The sequence below is a fragment of the Hyperolius riggenbachi genome, chromosome 5 (genome assembly GCF_040937935.1).
Source record: "Hyperolius riggenbachi isolate aHypRig1 chromosome 5, aHypRig1.pri, whole genome shotgun sequence".
NCBI lineage: Eukaryota > Metazoa > Chordata > Amphibia > Anura > Hyperoliidae > Hyperolius > Hyperolius riggenbachi.
Window position 1 is genome coordinate 179,638,491 of NC_090650.1, and position 23,302 is coordinate 179,661,792.

At 47.3% G+C, this 23,302-nt stretch overlaps 1 protein-coding gene across 9 annotated transcripts in view; it reads left to right on the top strand.

Moving 5' to 3' along the window:
* The window catches only part of TERT (telomerase reverse transcriptase), a 961,487-nt gene that overhangs the window by 544,303 nt on the left and 393,882 nt on the right, over positions 1-23,302 (top strand). For all 9 annotated transcript variants that reach the window (XM_068236452.1, XM_068236449.1, XM_068236451.1 and 6 more), the window contains one exon: positions 15,186-15,257. In XM_068236452.1, coding sequence (XP_068092553.1) covers positions 15,186-15,257 — 72 coding nt within the window. The remainder of the gene's footprint in view (positions 1-15,185; positions 15,258-23,302) is intronic.

Below are 23,302 nucleotides of genomic sequence, written 5' to 3' on the forward strand. Positions count from 1 at the left end.
CAGTAGAAATTGAAATTAAATGAACTGGTAGTAAGTACGCAACTAATTATAAATCACTAGTGTACTACTACACAATAACTAAGTCATGTGCCAGACAGTGGGTGACAAATAACAGCCGGTCGGTCACACACAGTCGGACGCAATCAGTCAATAGGGTCGGGCAGATCACAGTCACAAGTCGCAACGGATGCTGGCTTGTGATGTAACTGTTATTTATGACGCAGTACAGAAACTAATAAACTCACTGACTAACAGTAGAAATAGAAATTAAATGAATGGGTAGCAAGTACGCAACTAACTATAAATCACTAGTGTACTACTACACAATAACTAAGTCGTGTGCCAGACAGTGGGTGACAATTACAGTTGGTCACACACTGTTGGATGCAATCAATCAATAGGGTCGGGCAGATGACTGTCTGTCACAGATCACAACAGATGCTTGCTGGCCTGTACACAGTCAGTAACTAACTATTAACTAACAGTACTGAAGCTATAAAGTAACAGACTACAGCAGTACAAATGAACTAAACTAGTACTAGTACTAATTAAACTAACTATAATCCCTAACCTACCTAGCCCTAGGCTAGCAGGCCTAGCCTGCACACAGACTAACACTAGCCTAGCACAGTACACTATACACTAGCTGACTACAAACAATCAAATTACTAGCTATCTATATATGAGTACAATCAATGTGTTTAGGAAGCAAAACGCTGGGTTTAGCACAAGAGAAATGCACTTGCTCAGACGCAGCAGCACAGGAGATACTCTCAGTACCAACACAAGTCACACAGCAAGTACGTGGCTCCGCAACATGGCCGTCGCCTTATATAGAGGAGGGGAGGGCCAGGCTCCCCTCCTCTGATTGGTTGCCAGGGCCTTGGCTGGAGGACTTCTCATTGGCCTAAGTCACTCCCGAATACCGAAGCCGGACCCACCGCGTCATCCGGCCAAATTCGAGTGCGCATATTTGGGAACCTTCGGATTCGCCATGACGCGGAAACCTTTGGGTCCGGCTTCGGCAACACTGAAAATCTACCCAAATTTTCAGGTAGATTCGCATTCGGGAGTCCTGGAGAGCACCCCTGCTGTATACCTTTCACTGCATCTGTGACTGCACATTGTATTATACTTGGCAGTCAGTGCATACCTTTCACTTGAATGGATGGCAGACTTGCCCTCCATAACAGATTCTCGTTACAGGTAGTAAAGTCCTTCAGTGTTATATACAGCAGGGCCTCGAAAGTCCTCTTGTATTGTTATTTTTGGTCACTACCTCGGGACGTGCATGCCATGCCTGCTGCCTTCCTTGGATGTGTGGTAGCCGTTCCTGTTCCTTTGCCCACAGCGTGCCTGCTGCCTTCCTTTGATGTGTGGTGGTGGTAGCTGTTTCTTAGGCTCCCACTCCGGACCGGAATAGAACCCTGATTCCCTGGCCATTACCCGTGGTCACTCACAATGGCAGACTTGCCCTTCATAACAGATTCTCGTTGCAGGTACTGAACAGCAAAGCAGAACACGTATTTTAAAAAATAGATGTAAGCTTTAACTATGGTAGAAAAAGAACAATCCAAAGTTGATAAGGCAATCAGACATTACCTGATATAACTGAGGAAGAGCAATCTCGCCATGGTACGCACCAGTCCAGCACAGCCGTCACAACACAAACAACTGTTTGCGGTGAGTTTGGTGTGTCAGTGTGAAGCAGTACTCTAATTACACTCCCTGATTGATGTGTACACATGCAAGATGTTTTAAAGCACTTTAGGCCTGCAATTTAGCATTCAATGTGATTTTGGCCCTTAAAACGCTGCTTTGCGTCAAATCAAGATTTCTCCCCGGGACTTTTGCTGTTTACCTCACTCCGCCATGCCCCCCTCCAGGTGTTAGACCCCTTGAAACATCTTTTCCATCACTTTTGGGGCCAGCATAAGTGTTTCTAGTTTTCAAATTTCGCCTCCCCATTGAAGTCTATTGCGGTTTGCGGAAGTTCGCGCGAACCAAAGTTTTGCGGAAGTTAGCAAACCCGGTTCGCAAACTAAAAATCGGAGGTTCTGGCCATCTCTAAAGCCTATCTCTAGAAACCCTTGGCAAGCTTTACTACATGAAAAAATAGAAGTCTTAACTTCAACACAAAACATACTAGCCTCCATAGTTCTTTCAGCAGCCACCATGACAATTGTGCAAAATTGCAAAAAGCCTTCGGTCTCTATCTCTGAAGTAAAATCCAGAGTCAATGCAATAATGGTAAACGAGAAATGAACCAGTATTCTTAAGACACCCATAAAAAGTTTGAAAAAATATGGGATCCCTGGATCCGCTTGGAACATCCAAACCTGGAGGCATCTCTCATTTCTAGGCTGTGAGGTGGACCCCTCTTCTTGTTCTTTCTTCCCTCACTTCTTCCCTCCTATCCTTCCTTCCTTTTCCTCCTCTTTCTTTCTCTCATTTAAACTACCCTTCAACGAAGCTACTGATTACAATCTCTCCTGTTTGGCCTGCCTATCACTGGACGGCAGGCACCCAGGACTGACATTTTAAGACCCATTATTGACTTGGGTCCTCACCAACCCTCATGCCCCCTTTAGCAAGCCCCAGGTAGCTGGACTTGATCACCTGAGGGCTCAATGTAATTTTCAGGAAGTAGTACCCCGATTTATATTAGCAAATTGATTGATGATTACTAAACTGTACTACGGAGGGACCCATATCCCTCCCTCCTACTATGCAATATTTCTATGGTGAGCATATCTGTACAAGATATTACCCTTGTTGAGACTTATAGTGGGTTCCAGGCCAAACTCTGTTTTTTAAATATGTATGCCATGAGTACCCAGGTCTGCACCTGACTTATCACCTGCCTTCCTGCTGGGCAGGTAAGAAAACCTGGTCTGTATCTGGGTGGAGTGAGTGGCCCACCCGTTCCATCCTTCTCACTCCTGAGTCCAGCCCTGCATTACTACAAAAGTAGCAACCACTGGTTGCTAACCAAAAAACCTGGACTCATTTCCAGATATAGACAAGATTTAAAGGGAACTGAAAATTAAAAGTAAAATAAACATAAACACATCATACTTATACTTACCTCCTGTGTAATCTCTTTCTCCTCTCCTGCATCCTGTTTGTCCACTGTGATCAATGGAATTCTCTGTCCTCCATTTTGAAAATGGCCATTACCCCGTAACAGCTTCCTGGTCAGCACACTGTTAAACTGTAATATCACCCACTTGAGCCATATGAAAACATGGACATTACCTTGCACATTCAGTTGTAACTGACAGCAGCTGATATTTAACTGACAGCAACTGGTATATTTCAGTTCTGACAAAATATTGTCAGAACTGGAAAGGATCACTGTAAGAAGAAAATAGTGAGCTTCTGAGAGAAACTGACAGTGAGGTAAGTATGTAATATTCATTTGCAGCTATGTCATGTGTTTATTTTAATTAATTTTACTCACTTCAGGTTCCCTTTAATGAGACTATACAATATACGCAGGGGGAATATATCTTCCATCCAGGACCTGTCCATGCGGTCCTGTACATATCCCCCCCTCTGCCTCAACCCCATGGGGGTGGAGGCACCATAAGACCCCAGACAATGAACCCTGGAAAGGGCATCGGCATTCTGATGTAACTTTCCTGGCCTGTGTTCCACCACAAAATTAAACTCCTGATGAGAGAGAAACTAATGCGTGACCCAGGCATTAGTGGTCTTATTTCTCCTCATCCATGACAGAGGAGCATGATCTGAGACCAATCTAAACTTCCTCCCTAACAGATAATAGCGCAGAGTATCTAGCACCCACTTTATGGCCAGACATTCCCTCTCCACCACTGCATAGTTTCTCTCAGCGGTGGTCAGCTTTTAGCTGCGAAAAACTACCGGGTGTACTTCTCCCTCAATCACCTATGACAGCACTGCTCCAACCCCAACATCAGAAGCGTCAGTCTGAACGACAAACTCCCAAGAAAAATCAGGGGTTCCCAACACAGGATGGTGACATAATGCAGCCTTTAATTCCAAAAATGCTTTTTCTGCATCTGCATTCCAGTCTATCATGACCGGTTTTTGCCCTTTCGTTAGCTCAGACGGGAGCGGCGATAGTGAAAAAATTGGGAACAAACCATCGGTAATAACCCACAATTCCCAGGAATGCCCAAACTTGTTTTTTTGTGAGGGGGCAGGGCCAGTTCTGAATTGCCTCTATCTTGTTAACTTGGGGTTTTACCAACCCTCGACCGACGATGTATCCAAGATACTTCGCTTTCTCCTTCCCGTTCCCGCACTTCTCTGGATTCAGCGTGAAGCCTCCTTTTTTTTTTAAAGAATCCAGCACTGCCTGTAACTTTAGGAGGTGAGACTCCCAATCCATGCTGAAAATAACAATATCATCTAAATAAACTGATGCATAATTTTGGTGTGGGCGCAACAGTTTATCCATGACTCTCTGAAAAGTGGCTGGAGCAGTCAGTAATCAATTCGTTTATACTGGAACTGACCTGGAGTGCAAAACGTAGTCTTCTCCCGGGCTGCTTTGGCTAGGGGAATCTGCCAGTACCCTTTTGTCAAATCCAGTGTGGTTATATAGTGGGCAGGGCCTAACCTTTCTATCTCATCATCTCTTGGTGTGGGATACCCATCAAACTTACAGACTACATTTAATTTCCGGAAGTCATTACAGAATCGTAGAGTCCCGTTTGGCTTTGCTACTAATACGATTGGACTCGACCATTTCCTCAATGACATCCAACTCCAACATCCTTTTTATCTCCTCTGAAACTGCTTTTCTATGGGCTTCTGGGATACAATGGGGTTTTACAAACACTTTACCATGGGCTCAGTGATAATGTTATGCTCTATCAGATCAGTGAGCCCAGGCAATTCAGAAAATAATTCCCGATTTCTTTGAAGGAATTCTTTGGCTTGTTGGGTCTGTGACTTGGAAAGGGTGGGTGCTATTTTTACACAATTCACATCGACCTAGGATTTTACACTCATGCTCACCATAGCAGACACTGACTTTCTCTCTCTCTCTCTTCAGGGTTTTAACAAATTGACGTGGTAGATCTGGTATGGTTTTTGCCTGCCAGGTTGGTGAACTTTATAGTTTACATTTCCAACCTTTTCAACTATCTCATATGGACCCTGCCATCTGGCCAAGAATTTGCACTCCACGGTGGGTATCGGTACCACCACTTTGTCCCCAAGCTGGAACTCTCTTAACCGTGCTGACCGATTATATACCCTGCTTTGTGCTTCTTGGGCACGCAGGAGGTGTTCTTTAACCAGACGCATTACCTTAGACCCGTTCCTGTAACTGGGTCACATGCTATACAAACACTTTTGTGAAGGCTAGTCTCACTCTCACGCATCTCCTTCACCAGATCAAGCAGTCCCCGAGGTCTCCGCCTATACACCAACTTAAATGGTGAGAATCCTGTGGAGGCCTGTGGGACTTCTCGAATGGCAAACAACACAGCGGGAAGCAGACAATCCCAGTCCTTTCCATCCTGTTGTACCACCTCCTTAACATAATTTTTAAAGTTTTATTGAACCGCTCTACCAGACCATCAGTCTGAGGATGGTAGACAGAAGTCCTCAACTGCTTAATCTGAAAGAGCCTGCATAGATCAGTCATCACTTTTGACACAAATGGTGTACCTTGATCCATAAGGATCTCCTTAGGAAAACCTGTCCTGGTGAACATATTAAATAACTCACAGGCAATTGCCTTAAACGAGGTTTTCCTCAAAGATAGTGGGTGGCATAGTCCAGGATATATTGATGCCCCCTGGCAGACTTAATTAGTGGTCCTACTATATCCATAGCAATATGCTCAAACGGAACCTCAATTATGGGTAGAGGCACCAAAGGGCTGCAGAAATGTGACACAGGGGCAGTTAACTGGCATGTGGGACAGGAAGCACAATACCTCTTGACCTCCGCTTTCAACCCTGGCCAGTAAAATTGGTCAGTTATGCGTGCCTCCGTTTTCTCAGCCCCCAAATGGCTCCCTAACACCTCATTGTGTGCCAAGTCTAACACCATGTGCCTGAAGGTTGGGGTACTAACAGTTGTTCAACAACCTCCTCACGAACCTTGACAACTCGATACAATAAATCTCCATTAATTGCAAAATGGGGAAACCGGGCTTCAGCGCCGGGTAACTGGGGTATGCTATCAATTACAGAAAACTGAGATCTATCATTCATAAAAGTGGGATCCCACATCTGAGCGGGGGTAAATTCTCCCCTTGATACATTCAGATCAGAGTTAACAGCATTTATAAATGTTTCCCCATCATCTTCCCTAAGCATGACCTGTAATGGGGAACATTCCATAATTTCAAGACAACCTGAATTATCAGGAACATTTTCATCTCCAGATACAACACTAATTTTTAAATTTTTAGGGCCACTCTGACTATATGGCTGCTTGTCAGCCTCAACTGGTAAGGGTTCGGGGACATTGTCACTTTTCACATCACAAGATAATCCCTCCCGTACACTTTTCCACAGTTCCCAAAACATTGGAAAGTCACACCCCAAAGTGAACTGGCAGACCAGGTTTCTTACCATTCCGACGGCGTGGGTTATTGTTCCGCAGCAGATGGTAACGGAGATTGGCACCATTGGGTGGTCTCTAGTGTCTCCATGAATGCAAACCACCCTGAGAGGTTTCCCTGCAGTTTCAACCTCTGTGATTATACCAGCTTTTACCAGGGTTACCATACTGCCAGAGTCCAGCGAAGCCCTGTCAGGGGCCTTATTCACATAAACCAGGCACTCAAAACACTCTTGGACATTACCAGGAGAAGCAATGCAGACCATCACCAGCATTGAAGGGCATCTCTACTCTGCGGGGCAGCCGCTGCTGGTTGCAGCTCTCGTGGGGACAGTGGAGATAAATCACTGGATTTTTCAACGCTGGTTCCAGGGTTCTGCGAAGTGAACCTTCCAGACAGGGAAGATCTTGCTGTCTGACTTGCATCTGAACTCCGACTGCCAGCTGTAGACAATAGATCCTCCATGACTGTGTATCGCTCAATCAGCTCGATTAGCTGGTCTGCAGTTTTAGGGTCTCCATGACTAACCCACTGCTGCAGTTTAACTGGAAAGGACCGCAAGTACCTGTCAACCACAAACCGTTGCACCATCTGAGGGGACCTCAGATGGTGGACATAAGTAGCTCAGGCTGCAGCCATTTCGGAGCTAATTGTATAAGGTCGTGCATCTGTGACCGAGGCGGAAGATTAGGACGATCTCTCCAGCCATACACTCTCTGCGCTCTGAAAGCTGTGGTTACTCCCAGTCGGGCAACGATCTCAGCTTTCAGCCGATCATAGTTCAGTGCTTCTGTAGGGGAGAGGTCATAATAGGCCTTTTGTGGATCCCCAGTCAGGAAAGGTGCATTTAGGCCAGCCCACTTGTCTTTTGGCCAACCTTCCTGCTCTGCAGTCCTTTCAAAGGTCATCAGGAAAGCTTCCACATCATCTGTCGGCGTCAGCTTTTGTAGAAAATGCCTGGCCTTCATTATCGCCTGGTTGCTAGGGACAACAGCAGCAAGCTCTAGGCTTTGCGCAAGCTGTTGCAGGGCTTCCTTTAGTGCTTTAGACTGTGCCTCTGTGGACTCCCGCAAGGCAGTGGTTTGGCCGGTTGTGGCTTCTCTGAGGGCCATTAACTGCGCCTCTGTGGCTTGCTGCTGAACCAGCATGGTTTGCTGCAGCTGTACTGTGATCACTGCTAGAGATGTCGGCGAACACCTCACCCTGTACTACTTTCGGGTCGCTATGACCCGGAGTAGTACGGCTGCGCTGGGCAGGCGGTGCGCATCCTTGATCGCGTGCCTGTTGCCGGGCACTTTCTGCGCATGTGCGTGACGTCATGAGTGACGTCACGCTCATACGCAGAGAGTAGCCAGCAACAGGCGCGTGATCAAAGATGCGCACCGCCAGCCCAGCGCAGCCGTACTACTCCTGTCATAGCGACCTGGAAGTAGTAGTGGCCCATAGGGGTTCGCCGGCGAACGGTTCGCCTACATCCCTAGTCACTGCAAGCTGCCGAACCATCTCTTCCATAATGAGTGTCTGGCCCTTTAAATGTCACTTTTTAAAAGTAAATACAAACTTTCTGCACTGCAGTGCTGCTGCCCGCATCCGAAGCACCAGTTGTGATATTTAGGGGGACTGGGACTCGCAGTCAGCACGCAGGAGACAGTCAGTTGAAAGCATAGTTAATTTATTGAATGCTCAAAACAAATAGGCTTCATGAATCAGCATCAAATATCAAAGGAAAATAGGCTTAGTTCAGCCAAATAAGAGCATCTATCTGTCCACAGCAAGAGTATAGTCCACAGGAAAAGAAAGTCCACAAATCCTGAACAGTCCAACCTTGTTTCCTCACAGAAAGCTGGGAATATTACTCCAGATATTGGAATGATAAGTCCTCCTGCAGCTTACTGCTGCACACACACAGGCTTGCAGCTCACTGCTGCACACACTCAGCCAGAGTATCCAGGTCTGCACCTGACTTATCACCTGCCTTCCTGCTGGGCAGGTAAGAAAACCCGGTCTGTATCCGGGTGGAGTGAGCGGCCTACCCATTCCACCCTTCTCACTCCTGAGTCCAGCCCTGCATTACTACAAAAGTAGCAACCACTGGTTGCTAACCAAAAAACCTGGACTCATTTCCAGATACAGACATTATTTAATGAGACCATACAATATACACAGGGGAAATATACCTTCCATCCAGTACAGTATATTATTGATATTGTTGCAAATAAGGGCTTGCAATTATTGCTAGGGTACGAGACACAAAACGAGAAAACAAAGATCAAAATATAGAAAAATTACACCTGTATTTCCAATTACTGTATTAACCACATAAATTGTACTTGTGTTTAAATATTTCAGTAACCAGGATAAATGAGCAAATATAATGTGTGGGTTTTATCTAACATAGCATTGTTTATTTTAACACTATAGTTGATGGTAATAGAGAGATGTATTTTTCATTTTTTTTTATCTCATTTTCCCTACAAAAGAGAATAGAATAATAATAATAAAAAATAAAAAAAAAATCACACACCAAAAGCCTAGTTTGTCCTAAAAAAAAAAAAAAAAAAAAAAAAGGGTATAGATCATTTAGGTATGATAAGTAGTGATAAAGTTATTGGAGCATAAATGGGAGGAGCGCTGAAATGTGAAAATTCCTCTGGTCCATAAGGTGAAAGCAACCTGCAGGCTTAAAGAGGAACTCCAGTGAAAATATTGTAATAAAAAGTGCTTCATTTTTAGAATAATTATGTATATAAATAATTTAGTCCGTGTTTGCCCATTGTAAAAGCTTTCCTTTCCTTGATTTACATTTTGACATTTATCACATGGTGACATTTTTACTGCTGACAAGTGATGTCAGTGGAAGAAGATGTTGCTTTTTTTTTTTTTTTTGGCAGTTTGAAACAGCTGTAAACAGCTATTTCCCAGAATGAAATCGGGTTCACAGACTGGAAACTGCCAGAACCATGGTTCCCACAGTTTCCTGTGGGAGGGGTTTCACCACAATATCAGCCATACAAAGTCCCCTGATGATCTGTTTGTGAAAAGGAATAGATTTCTTATGTAAAAGGGGGTATCAGCTACTGATTGGGATGAAGTTCAATTCTTGGTCACAGTTTCTCTTTAAAGAACAAGCGACACCCATGCTAACCTAGAAATAAAAAACACATATATAAGTAGATAAATACTACTTCTACTTACATAACAGATGTATTGTGCTATCCACGTAATGATTCCTGTGAATTTTACAATGGAAAAGCAGAAAATCCTATTCTAGGCAGTGGCCATCTTGCCAAGCTAATGCTGACATCATATCCTCCCTGACTCTTTTTCCCCCCTCCTTTCTCTTGCTCATTGTGTATTCATTAGCTGCCCTCCTCCCAGAGTCTTTTTTTATTTACACATCCAATCACTGAGTCACCTCAGCCTTGCTTGTAAACACAAGTGATCAGCTAGGCAGGGAAATAAAAGGAAGAGGAGTAATATATTATAGATAAAAAGAACTCCCAATATTCAAAAGAACTCCCAGCATTCAACTTTTTGGTAATGTTTGGCACTAGGACCAGTGCTCCTAAAGTATGTGATAACTCCAAACCATAACAGCAGAAAAAGTTTTGAATGCAGGATTAGCATCTTTATCACTTAATACACTCAGACCAGTTGCTGTTGAAATTTGATTTTTATGGTGACAATACCGCTTTAAAGCGGAATATAACCCTGCATTTCAACTTTGCTCTAAAACATTATTTACAGCATATTATATGCAACCAGCATTTTTTTTTTACTAGACCAGCATTGGAAGGGTTGCACACAAAGCTTTAAAGTTCCGTGGAGAGAAAAGCTGCAGCAGCCGAAGTTTAGAGAGATACATTTAAGTAAACACAATGTAACAAGTGAGGAATGTGACTTACTCTCTCTCTGTGTCCGGGAGCTCCTGCACAGTCAGAGAGTGAGTCACATTCCACACTTGTTACATTGTGTTTACTTTAATGTATCTATCTAAACTTCGGATGCGGAAGGAAATCTTCCGTGAAGGAAATCTTTGAGCGGAAGAAGCCAATTTCTGCCAGTCACCCCTTGCCCAGCATCTGACAGCTGGCATGGCAGAACTGTTAGCTCGCCAGCTGTTACCATACAAGCTGGTGGAAGATGCCAGGTCGCAATTATTTCTCTAAAAAGGCGATACCCAAACTGCACCGTGAAGTGGAGTGGCAAGTGGAGTCATCTCTGGCACACAGCGTTGGGTCAAGGGTCCACCTGACCATGGATGCCTGGTCTGCAAAGCACGGTCAGGGCCGCTACATTACTTACACAGCCCATTGGGTCAACCTGGTGACCGATAGCAAGCAGGGAGCACGTGGCTGTGCAGCGGACCAACTTGTGACACCTCCATGGCTTGCAGGCAGGCCTCCTGCCACCTCCTCTCCGCCTGCTACAGCCTCTTCGCTGTCGTCAACCTCCTCCTCCTTGGCTGGTGCCGCGATCTCCTCTCCAGCTACACAGCCCCAGCTCCCCAGGGCCTATGCTGCAAGCCAGATACGACGGTGTCACGCCATCTTAGACATGTCTTGCCTCAAAGCAGAGAGTCACACTGGACCAGCTCTCCTGGCTGCTCTTAACAAACAGGTGGATCACTGGCTGACTCCGCACCAGCTGGAGATCGGCAAAGTGGTGTGTGACAGCGGCAGCAATCTCCTTTCCGCTTTGAATTTGGGAAAGCTGACACATGTACCCTGCATGGCACATGTGCTGAATCTAGTCATTCAAAGATTTGTGTCAAAGTATCCAGGCTTAGAGGACGTCCTGAAGCAGGCTAGAAAGTTGTGTGGGCATTTCAGGCGGTCTTAAACGTCCATGGCACGCTTTGCGGATATTCAGCGGAGTAACAACTTGCTGGTGAGATGCTTGATATACGATAGCCCTACTCACTGGTATTCAACCCTGTTCATGTTCTCTCACCTGCTAGAACAGGAGAAAGCCGTCACCCAGTACCTGTACAATTACAGTAAAAGGACACAATCTGGGGAGATGGGGATGTTGTGGCCCAACAACTGGACACTGGTGCGAAATGCATGCAGGCTTATGCAGCCGTTTGAGGAGGTATCCAACCTGGTGAGACGCAGTGAAGGCACCATCAGCGACTTGATCCCGTACGCTTACTTTCTGGAGCGTGCCGTGCGTAGAGTGGTGGATCAAGCTGTGGAGGAGCGTGAAGAGGAACAGTTACGGCAGGAACAGTTGTGGTCGCAATTTACATCAGAACCAGATGTTTCCTCAACACCTACGGCAGCACAGAGGGGGGAGGAGGAGGTGGAAGAGTCGTGTGGGGAAGAGGAGTCAGACTCGGATGATGAGGAAGTTTTTTCTGTGGAGGAGGAGGAGGCAGCGGCAGAAGAACAACCGCAGCAGGCGTCACAGGGGGCTTGTGCTGCTCAACATTCCCGTGGTATTGTTCGTGGCTGGGGGGAGGCGGAGGACTTACCTGACGTCACTGAGGAAGAGCAAGAGGAGATGGAGAGTACATCTGGATCCAGCTTTGTGCAGATGGCGTCTTTCATGCTGTCCAGCCTGTTGAGGGGCCCCCATATAAAAAAACTCAAGGGGAATGAGCTGTACTGGGTGGCCACGCTACTAGACCCTCAGTATAGGCACAAAATGGCGGACATGTTATCAAGTCACCTGAAGGCAGAAAGGATGCAGCACATGCAGAACAAGCTGGCAAGTATGCTTTACAATGCGTATAAGGGTGATGTCACAGCACAACACAGTAAAGGTACCACTGCCAGTAATCTATCTCCCATGTCCACGCAGGCAAGGACAGGACGCTCCAGAGATCTCATGGTGAGGTCGGACATGCGGACATTCTTTATTCAAATGCCTCGCCTTAGCGAGGGATCCACCCTCCACCAACGCTTCGACTGGCAGGTAGCCGACTACCTGGCCTTAAGTGTGGATGTAGACACTGTGAGCAGCGATGAACCATTGGACTACTGGGTGCGCAGGCTTGACCTGTGGCCAGAGCTGTCACAATTTGCCATCCAACTTCTGTCATGCCCTGCCTCAAGCGTCCTGTCAGAAAGGACTTTCAGCGCAACTGGAGGCATTGTCACTGAGAAGAGAAGTCGCCTAAGTCACAAGTGTTCAGTACCTCACCTTTATCAAAATGAATGAGGCATGAATCCCGGAGGGCTACTGCCCGCCCGAAGACTAAGTCAGTTCCCACACACAGCATCTCTGCCTGCAGGCCACTTGCCTTCTCCGCCACCACCAACAGGGTCCAGGACTCCAGGTGGGTTCCTGAATTTTTAAGGCCGCTATACTAATTTTTCTGGTGCGTGTATATGCCTGCCTATTTTTTCTGGCTGCACTGCAGCTGCAACAACAAAACAAAAGGCATGTACATGTGCCCATTCCCCTTCGTGATCATTACCTTGCCGTGGTGAAGGGGCTTGCGTATCACAATGAAGCAATGACCTCCGGCTATATGAGTGTCTCGGGGGGTGGCACACCAAAGATAAGGTCGTTGCTTCATTTTGGTCAGACGAAATTTGATCAGCCGGATAGTCACTGTTGTTCTATCCTTGAGCTACCACAGCCCGGCGACCATATGGGCCTGAAAACCGCCACCGCCTGCACTCTCGCCATGGTGCGCACCAGTTCAGCATGGCCGTCACTACGCAAACAGCCGTTTGCGGTGCGTTACACAGTGAGCTTGGTGTGTCAGTGTGAAGCAGTACTCTACACTCCCTGATTGATGTATACACATGCAAGATGTTTTAAAGTACTTTAGGCCTGCAATTTAGCATTCAATGGGATTTCTGCCCTTAAAACGCTGCTTTGCGTCAAATCCAGATTTTTCCCCGACTTTTGGCATGTATGCCACTCCGCCATGCCCCCCTCCAGGTGTTAGACCCCTTGAAACATTTTTTCCATTACTTTTGTGGCCAGCATAAATGTTTCTAGTTTTCAAAGATCGCCTCCCCATTGAAGTCTATTGCGGTTCGCGAAAGTTCGCGCAGACCAAACCTTCCGCGAAAGTTCGCGAACCGAAAATCGGAGGTTCGGACCATCTCTATCGTCCACCTGTGTCCGTGTCAGTGTACAGTGGATTCGCTGGGCGTGCACGGGCACAACCACAGACCATGACAAAACTTGTGGCTGGAGTGCTCGTGTGGAGAGAATGCAGGGCAGCTTGAAACATTTCAATGTGGTCACGTTAATTAAGCCACAAGATACAACTGCTGCTATAGCTGCTGTTTTCATAGCAGGCAGCTTCGGATTCCCAAATTTTATTGCGGCTACTGATATTTGTTTTGGCTGGGGCAATAGCCACAGCGGGCTTGTCTGGGCTCTGTTTTTTTTTTTTTTTTTTTTTGCGCTGGTGGGCATTTTTTGCAGCAGGTGATCATTGCAGCTAAGGTTATGCATCCGTGGGGAGGTTTAAGGGTAGGCATGGGTGTAAGTGTGTTTAAGAATAGACGTGGTGGGGGTTAAAGTTAGGCATGGGGGTGTGGTTATGTTAGGGCATAAGGGAGGAAAATTTAGGGCTGTGCATTGGCAAGGGAGTGGTTAGGGAGGGTTCAGTATGAGAACAGGGTTAGGTTTATTTGCAGTAAAATATTGGTATCATTTACTGATATTTTACTACAGTATTTTGCACTTCATAAAAGTAGAATATCTGTAAATTTACCAATATTCTACTACCTGATATTCATTTAGCCAAGCTCTTTGCAGCTGTAAAAGTGCCCAAATTTAATTGCGTCTTTTTTATCGGTACACAGCAGGGAAGGCCTCACAAGAGGCTGGCGGTAGTGCTTCTAATTGTAACGGGCCTAAGGTCTAGTTTTTATTTAAATTATATGTGTTATGGTTTTATTAGTATACTCCAAGCTTGAAAAAAAGTAGTTCTACATAGCCCAAAGTTTGCCACATTACTAGAAGCTATCATTTATATTGGAATCAATATTAGGATGTTTCTAATTTTATTTTCTTCTGGCATCTGCAATTGCTGGAAGACTGTTTGGTATATATTTGTTGTGCCTGAGGAGATTGATTGTTGGTTGAAGTACAAGGGCCCAAACCCACTAGAAGCCTTTTCTAAGCGCTAGTGATTTGAAAAAGCTCTTGCTAATGCTTGCTATGGAGGATTTTTATAAAATCACATCCCTCTTGTGGGATCACACCCCCATAGCATTACATTAGCCAGGGCCGGTTCAAGTGACAATTGGGCCCTAGGGCAAAATTAGCCTGGGGGTCCCCCAACAGACACCCCCCGACCAAAAAGCATCATTAGAGGCCCTTTGTTGCAGCCAAACTTCCCTCCTGGGCCCCTGAGCTGGCTGCTGACCCTCCCCCAATCACCTCCCAACTTAACAGACTCTGCAGAGTCCCTGGGGAGCAACAGTTAAGATGGGGAGGGACAACTTGGGGGCCCCTACAAGCTCTGGGGCCCCTGGGGCAATTGCCCATTTTTCCTATGGTAGCTCCGGCCCTGACATTAGCAAGAGCTTTTCAAATCACAAAGCGCTTAGAAAAGTGCTCCTAGTGGGTTCCAGGCCTAATTTTGTTATGTGAAATATTTTTTGTATCTATAAAAATGTATTTTTTGTTTTTGTTACAGAATTTTGATGCGGCTCATTGATGACTTTTTGTTTGTTACACCTAACTTAGAAAAAGCGAAGACATTTCTGCGGTATGTAATTACAGATTGTTTTTGGTGACTTGATGTTTTATAATTAGTAATTTTTTACACTACTTATTAATAGTTACAGTTGAATTGTAAGTAGCTTTTCTGCAAGATCATCAACAGTTAAATCTGATGCAAACTTTCTCCTGAGCTTTATTATCATTTATTGTATTTATATAGAAACATATTACGCAGCGCTGGACAATAAATAGGGATCAGTGCAGCCATCAGGGGGAGACAACTGACACTGCAGTGAGGGGCCGAAGAGTCGCATGTGCTGGCTGCGGGCCTTCGGCTCACTAACCAGCACACTGCTACAGCACACCGCTACAGCGGACTTTCCATATTGTGGCATCACCTATATCTGGCTACAGGCTACCTATACTGGGCCACCACCTATACCTGGCTACCTATACTGGGGCTGGAACCACCTATACCCAGCTACCTATGCTGGGGCACCACCTGTACCTGGCTACCTATATTGGGGCACCACCTATACTTGGCTATCTATACTGGGGCGCCTATAGCTTGCTACCTATACTGGTGCACCACCCATACCAGGCTACCTATACTGGGGGCAAATATACCAGGCTACCTATGCTGGGGCACCACCTATAGTTGAATATATAAATTATCACAAGCTGCGCCACCTCTCTGCATAAAACCGTTACAAAAAGTCACTTAATTTCCTACAACACCAAAGAGTCCTGTGAGTTTGCTGTGGAGATATCCTGTTCAGCAGATGAATAGTAGAAAAAAGTCCACTGCGCTCTCACTCCAATCAGTATAACACTCACCAGATTCACACCACCTCGTTTTGTCAGGTGGATCTCTCACTTAATGTTATGCTTCACTCGGATGCTTCAGTGAACCATACCGTGTTGCTGGTACAAACTTATTTATTTCTTCATAAAACTTTAAAAAGTTACTAAAAGCAAAATGGCTGAAAACAATGTTTTTTGGAAACAGTCGACGTGTTTCGGCAGCTAGATCTCACTTCCTCAGATCAAAGTGAGTGTTGCAGCTTGAAAATAAGTCCAAAGCTCTGTCTGTCACAAGCCATAGGCCTGGACAGTCCAGCTTAGGCTAGTTATTAAATGGGAATACACAATGCAAGCTTCAGATTTATCACAACTCCTTTGCACAGAACCCAGTGTTTCTCGCACTGGGTTCTGTGCAAAGGAGTTGTGGTAAATCTGAAGCATGCATTGTGTATTCCAGTTACACTTAAGGACCGCAGCTGTTTTGTCAGATCTGAGCTGGCTGGTCGTTAAGTGGTTAATAACTAGCCTAAGCTGGACTGTCCAGGCCTATGGATTGTGACAGACAGAGCTTTGGACTTTTTTTCAAGCTGCAACACTTAGTGGTGCTCATCCGGATTCCGGATATCCGAACTACCCGGATAATCCGAACGTTTACCGCTATCCGAACCCGGATTCGGATTCCGGATTTCTGTGCAAATTCGAATAGCACTACGCGGATATTTATCCGCAATCCGGATATCTGGTCGGATATCAGAATCTGGGTACTGTAACCATGGTCATGACGTCCATGACGTCATTGAGCCAATCAGAGTGCTCCCAGCAGAAGCCCTAGCAACCGATCACAGAAGGGAAACTCTGGCCAGCCCCTCCTGTATATAAAGTGGCGGCCATGATGAGAAAATCGTCCTTGCTTGTGACTGCTCTCCAGTGCTGTTTGGCTAAGCAAGTGCTTTCTACTGTGAGAAAACCTAGCGTTTTTGCATATAAACACCTGTACTATACACTCTTTTATTGTTTAGTTAGCTAGCTTGTATTTTGATTTTAGTTAGTGTGTGTGACAGTCCCTGTGCTGCAGCAGCTCTGCTAGTTAGGTGTCTGTGTGTGCTGTTTGTCCACACAGGCCAGGCCTGTGCTATAAGTCTTAGTTACAGTATAGTTTAGGGAATAGGATTACTGTGCTATTGTGTAGTTATTTAGTACTGCAGTGCTAGTTGTTAGTTGTTAGAGTAGTACTGCCTGTGTTAGCTTACTACTACAGACTACTGCACTTCTGCTGTGCTGCTGAGTGCCAGTGTGTCTGACAGACCGCTAGTGCACACTGTCTTCTACTCTGCTGTCTTTCACTCCTTGCTGATTCATTAAAGTCCAACACCAATTTCACTGATTTCAATAAAGTGTAAGTACCCCACATCCATCTGGTAACATCATCATCACACAAACTTGCACTATGTCTGCTGGTACTGGCAGCCAGGGGAAGGGCAGCAAGGCCAAGAAGAGAGGTAACATTGCTGGCACCGTCAGCAGTTCTGCCGCGTCAGTTTCCACTTAGCCGCTAGCCACTGGCCGTGGACACACTGGGCGCCCAGCTGTTCGGGGGAGTCACATTGCAGAGACACAGCAGGGTTGGCGGTGCAAATTGGAGGAGAAAGACGCCGAGCCTGTGATGCAGCTGATGGTGGATGAGCAGGCCACCACCAGCTCTACAACAGAGAGCTCCACCCCCACCGCCACTCCTGTTCTCAGGAGCAGCAGCAGCTGCCCAGTAGTGCATGGGGACTTGTCGGTCATCATGTTGACCCCAGCGAGCAGCCTACCCTCAGTCAGCATGCTCTTTAGTCCAGACACCGTGAGCGCAATCAGGGCTGTTACCACTGACGTTGAGGAGGATATTCTGGGCGCAATGGGGTATGTGGAGGAGGCACAGATGGTGACGGTGATTTTTTCCTTGCCTGATGTGTCAGCAGAAAAGGAGTTTGGGGGGTCATCAACATCCCAGCAATTGTTTGAGGAGGGGGAGTATGATGCTGCTAATGATGAGGAGATGAAGGACCATGACTACCATCCACAGGAAGGGTATGTTAGCTCTGAGTCTGAGGAGGAGGATGCATCGGTGGGTCTGGCATGGATCAGCATCGCTGACATTGGCAGGAGCAGCAGTGAGCGTGGAATGCGGGACCCACAGCCTGCTGCTTCATCTTCTGCCGCTACCACCAGCCGCACCACTCAACCCCAAGCCCCAACCAGCGCAGGGAGAAAAACAGCAGCAGCAGCCCATTCAGGGCGTAAGGGAAAATTCCAATCCCCAATCTGGCAGTTTTTTCATCTTCCCTCAGTGAACAGCCAGTTTGTCACTTGTAATGTGTGCCAGGTGAAGCTGAGCAGAGGTTGTAATCCCTCCAACTACGACACCTCTAACTTCCATCAACCATCTGGCAAAAAAACATTAAGTTGAGCATGAGGAGTTCAAGAGGCTGAAGGAAGCTGGCGCTGGCAGTGTTCCGACCAAAATCACCACCAGAACCCCCTTTGCCACTCCTGCCGACACTGAGGCCTGTTCAGGCAGCCAGTCCTCACTGGTTTCCTCTGCTCCCTCCTCCTCTTCCCGTGCAAGCAAAAAACGCCACCAGACCCTGCTGAGCGAGTCATTCGTGATCAGGGCTCAGCCTCCCAGCAGCCGTCGCATCCGCCAGCTGAACAGCCTGATTGCATGGGCCGTGTCCTCCCATCTCCTCCCATACTCCTTTGGGCAGGAGGGAAGCAACATGCATCCCCCGCCTCAGCAACAGTGTGAAGGCCCGCCACTGCCAAGCGCTGCTGGAGATGGTCAGCCTGGGGAAGCACAGACTGACGACAGACCACATCCTGGCCAAACTCCAAGAGCAGGAGAGGAGATGGCTGACCCCCAGAGGCCTCAGAGTCGGAGAGGGGGTGTCCAACAATGGAATAATAAATTCACTTGAGGATACACATTGCTTCAAATGCTGTATTATTGTACACACAATTAAATACACACAATACAAAACACCCCCAAGTAATTGCACTACCCCTTACATATGGGGCCAACCTGGTTGCTGCCATCCATCGGGGAGACCTCACCCACATCCCCTGTCTGGCCACGTCCTGAACCTGGTGGTGCAGAAATTTCTGAGCACCTACCAGGGGATGGACACACTTTTGAAAGCGGCTAGGAAAACGGTGGGTCATTTCCACCTCTCGGGTGGTGCCTTAGCGTCCCTGGAAGGCGTGCAGAAGGAGCTGAACCTCCCAAGGCACCGTCTGATCATAGACGTTCCAACATGGTGGAATTCCACACTGGCCATGTTGAAACATCTGGTTGAACAGAGGCAGGCTGTCAACCAGTACCTGGCCAAAGCCACTGCCGACGCCACCGTGTTCGGGACCGGCACCACCCACCTCTCGGACATCATCCTCAGTGCTGAGTGGGGCAAAATGCAGCTGGTGTGCTTGATGCTGGCACCCTTCCTGGAGGCCACCAACATGGTCAGCCGGGACAGTGCGTCGGTGTGCGAGTGGGTGACCATGGTGTGCACCATGGTGTGCATGCTGGACAATGCCCTCTATGCTCTGCTGGAAGTGGGAGAGACAGCCTTGATCCAGCAGGAGCAGCAGCCATCTGCACAGTCCACCTCTTTGAGGCAGGAGGAAGAGGAGGAGGACTTGGAGTTGGAGGAGTTGGAGATCCCTGAGCTTGCGGATGAGGAGGCACAGCCAAGTGCAGCTGCAGTGGTGCAGGAGTGGAGAGAGCAGGGGGAGGCTCAGGAATCAGAGGAGGAGGACAGCACTGTTGGCTCTGTAGGTGATGATTATGTGTCAGCAGAGATGGCAGCCCTCTTCCCCATGGCAGCGCACATGCTGCAGTGCCTGCGCAGTGACCCAAGGGTGAAGCAGATACGTGCTCGGGAGGACATGTGGATCACCCTGATGCTGGACCCATGGCTGATGGGGAAGCTGCATCAGTTCCTGCCTGCAGGAGGAGACCCTGTGCGCTGAATGAGTGACTTGCAGCGGTCCCTGGTTTGGTGCTTGGAGGATGCCTTCCCCCAGTAGGTGCCTGCGTCCATCAGCAGCAGGCGCCCAACAAACCTGCTGTCTCTCACAAAGGCGCTGTACGCCATGCCGGTACAGCTCCCAACTGATGAGGAGGTGCCTGCAGCAGCATCTGGCTATCAAAGCCAGAACCAGCGCCTGACCCAGATGGTGGCAGACTACATGGGGTCCTACAGCGGGCTTAACAGCGACACCCCTGAGGACCCCTTGGATTACTGGGTCAAGCACCTGGATATTTGGAGCGAGCTGGCACAGTACACCCTGGAAGTCCTTGCTTGCCCCCCTTCCAGCATGCTGACTGAGAGGTGTTTCAGTGCAGCCGGTGGCGTGGTCACCAAGAAGCGCTCTCGTCTGTCCATACAGTCTGTGGACAGACTGACGTTTCTCAAGATAAACCAGGCTTTGGTTGGGGAATTCCTGGCCCCTGTTTTTGGCAAGAGGGGGACATGAAGTGGCTTGAAATCACTATGCTTGCCTTTACCACCCTTTACCACCACAACCTCCTGGCTCCATCTTGATTAATACGCCTGGTTCAAATTTTTTTTACAGCCGTGGTACCAACACACTAGGTGCCATGGTCTATCTAAACACAATTGCTGTGTAATTTTTTGGAGGTTTATGTGCTGATAACTGTGCTATCCGAGTTGTGGGGAGGCCCCAACTGCGGCAGTACGACCGCTTCCTGGAACCTGTCCTTTGTAATGTTTTAATTGTGCCATGGTACCAACACTAGGTGCCATGGTGAACTATCTAAACACAATTGCTGTGAATTTTTTTGGAGGTGCCTGGGCTGATAACTGTGTGTAATTAACAATAGTGAGGCAGCTGCGGTGAACAGCGCTACCACCGCAGCTACCTCTGCCTCCCTGCCTAGCAATGTTTCCGCACCTCGGGCGTCTAGCACACCGAGGACGTGTCTCTCTGCCACACATAAGGTCGCATTTGAGATGAGACCTATTTCGTCAGGTTCTGAGAGCCAGAGGGTGACCTTTATTAAAACTTTATTATCAGGGGATTCACAGACGTGGGCCTACAGTCTTCCTAGTGGTCATGAGGCATTATCTTCAGTGCAGGAAATTTTTAAAACCATGGCTATCATATATGACGATCCCGACATCGCGGTTACTGCTGAGAGGAAGCTTAAGACCCTCAGGCAGGGACATAACACTGTGGAAACTTATGCCGCAGAATTCAGAAGGTGGGCTGTGTCGGCTAGATGGGGAAAGTTTGCTTTATTTGATTGCTTCTTAACGGGTTTATCCGACCCTGTGTCTAATGTAATGCTTAGTCATCCTGAGCCTAAAACAGTTGACGAAGCGATCTCACTAGCAGTAAAAATTGATCGCCGCATTCGTTATCAAAAGCAAACTCGTGGTAGATACTCAGTGAGGATTGTTCCCATCGCCTCTCCTTCCCTTTCTCCTCCTCAGGATGAGCCGATGCAGATCGGACCAAGTTTTGTCTACCCAGGCATGTATAGGTTCTGCAGCCAATTTTATTGATTATGATTTTGTTAAGAAATGGGGGATACCACTTGTTCCTTTAGACAGGCAAATTTTTGTCACAGCAGTCAATGACTCTCCATTACAGGGCAGGCGGGCCCTTTTACAGACTCCAGTTCTCTTGTGTCATGTGGGGGTATTGCATAAAGAAAAATTGCAGTTTTTTGTGCTTAAAATGGCCACTTCCACTGTGATCCTTGGTATGCCATGGCTACAAAAACACTCTCCTCAGATAGACTGGAGCTCCGGCCAGTTGTTAAGCTGGTCCTCCTTTTGCCATCATCATTGTATGGAGAGAGTTGCTGTTTGTGTCACCAAGGTTCAGATGGAAGGTTTGCCCCCGCAGTATGCTGAATTCACTGATGTGTTCTGTCCCAAGTCAGCAGACAAACTTCCTCCGCACAGAAGTTTTGACTGCCCCATTGAATTGAGACCAGGTTGTATGCCCCCTAGAGGTCATTTGTATAACTTTTCTGGTCCTGAAAAGCTCGCTATGCAGGATTACATTAAAGAAAACTTGGCCAAGAGTTTTATCCGTCCTTCTAAGTCTCCGCTTGGAGCAGGATTCTTTTTTTGTACAGAAAAAGGACGGTGGGCTTCGCCCGTGTATCGATTACCGAGAATTGAACAAAATTACCATAAAAAATCGCTACCCACTTCCTTTAATTGACGATTTGTTCTCCCAGGTTACTGATGCATGTATCTTCTCTAAACTGGATCTGAGAGGGGCATACAACCTGGTATTTTCATCTGGCTACCACCCACAAACCAATGGCCAAACAGAGAGTGTTAATCAGTCATTGGAACAGTTCCTTAGGTGCTATGTGGCTGATGCTCAATTGGAATGGGCAAAATTTCTGCCGTTTGCAGAATTTGCGCACAACAACTTGAAAAGCACCTCATCAGGCTTTTCCCCCTTCCAGGTGGTCTTGGGGAGATCTCCCAAATTCTCCCCATTGCCAGTGGCGTCTTCTCCGTTTCCTGCTCTGGAAGATTGGCAGGGATCATTGAAGGAGATTTGGACTATGGTCAAAAATAAATTAGAGAAGGCTTTTCTGACTCAGAAGAAGCAGGCGGATAAGAAGTGGTCTGGGGAATGGGAATTTGTACCAGGGGATATGGTATGGGTTTCAACCCGGCATCTGGGGCTGAAACAACCCTCAGCAAAGGTAGGCCCCAGATTTATAGGCCCATACTCTGTATCCAAAAAGATTAATGATGTGACTTATGTGATCGCGCTGCCATCTAGTATGAGAGGTGTGAAGTCTTTCCATGTGTCTTTGTTAAAGCCGGCTGTGCATGTGGATTCCTACCCCACCCCCTCCCCCCCGTTGTGATTGATGGAGATCCTGAGCCTGAGTATGAGATTGAGCGGATTTTGGATTCTCGTTGGGTGCGAAACTCAGTACAGTACCTTGTCCATTGGAAGGGGTATGGGCCTGAGGAGAGATCTTGGGTGCCGGGTCATCGCATGCATGCTGAGGAGTTGAAACAGAAGTTTCATGATTTACATCCTGAGAAGCCATGCAGGACGTGTCCGGAGTCCACGCCTCAAGGGTGGATACTGTAATAAACAATAGTGAGGCAGCTGCGGTGAACAGCGCTACCACCGCAGCTGCCTCCCTGCCTAGCAATGTTTCCGCACCTCGGGCGTCTAGCACACCGAGGACGGGGTCTCTCTGCTGCACATAAGGTCGCATTAGCGCGTGCGTGCGCT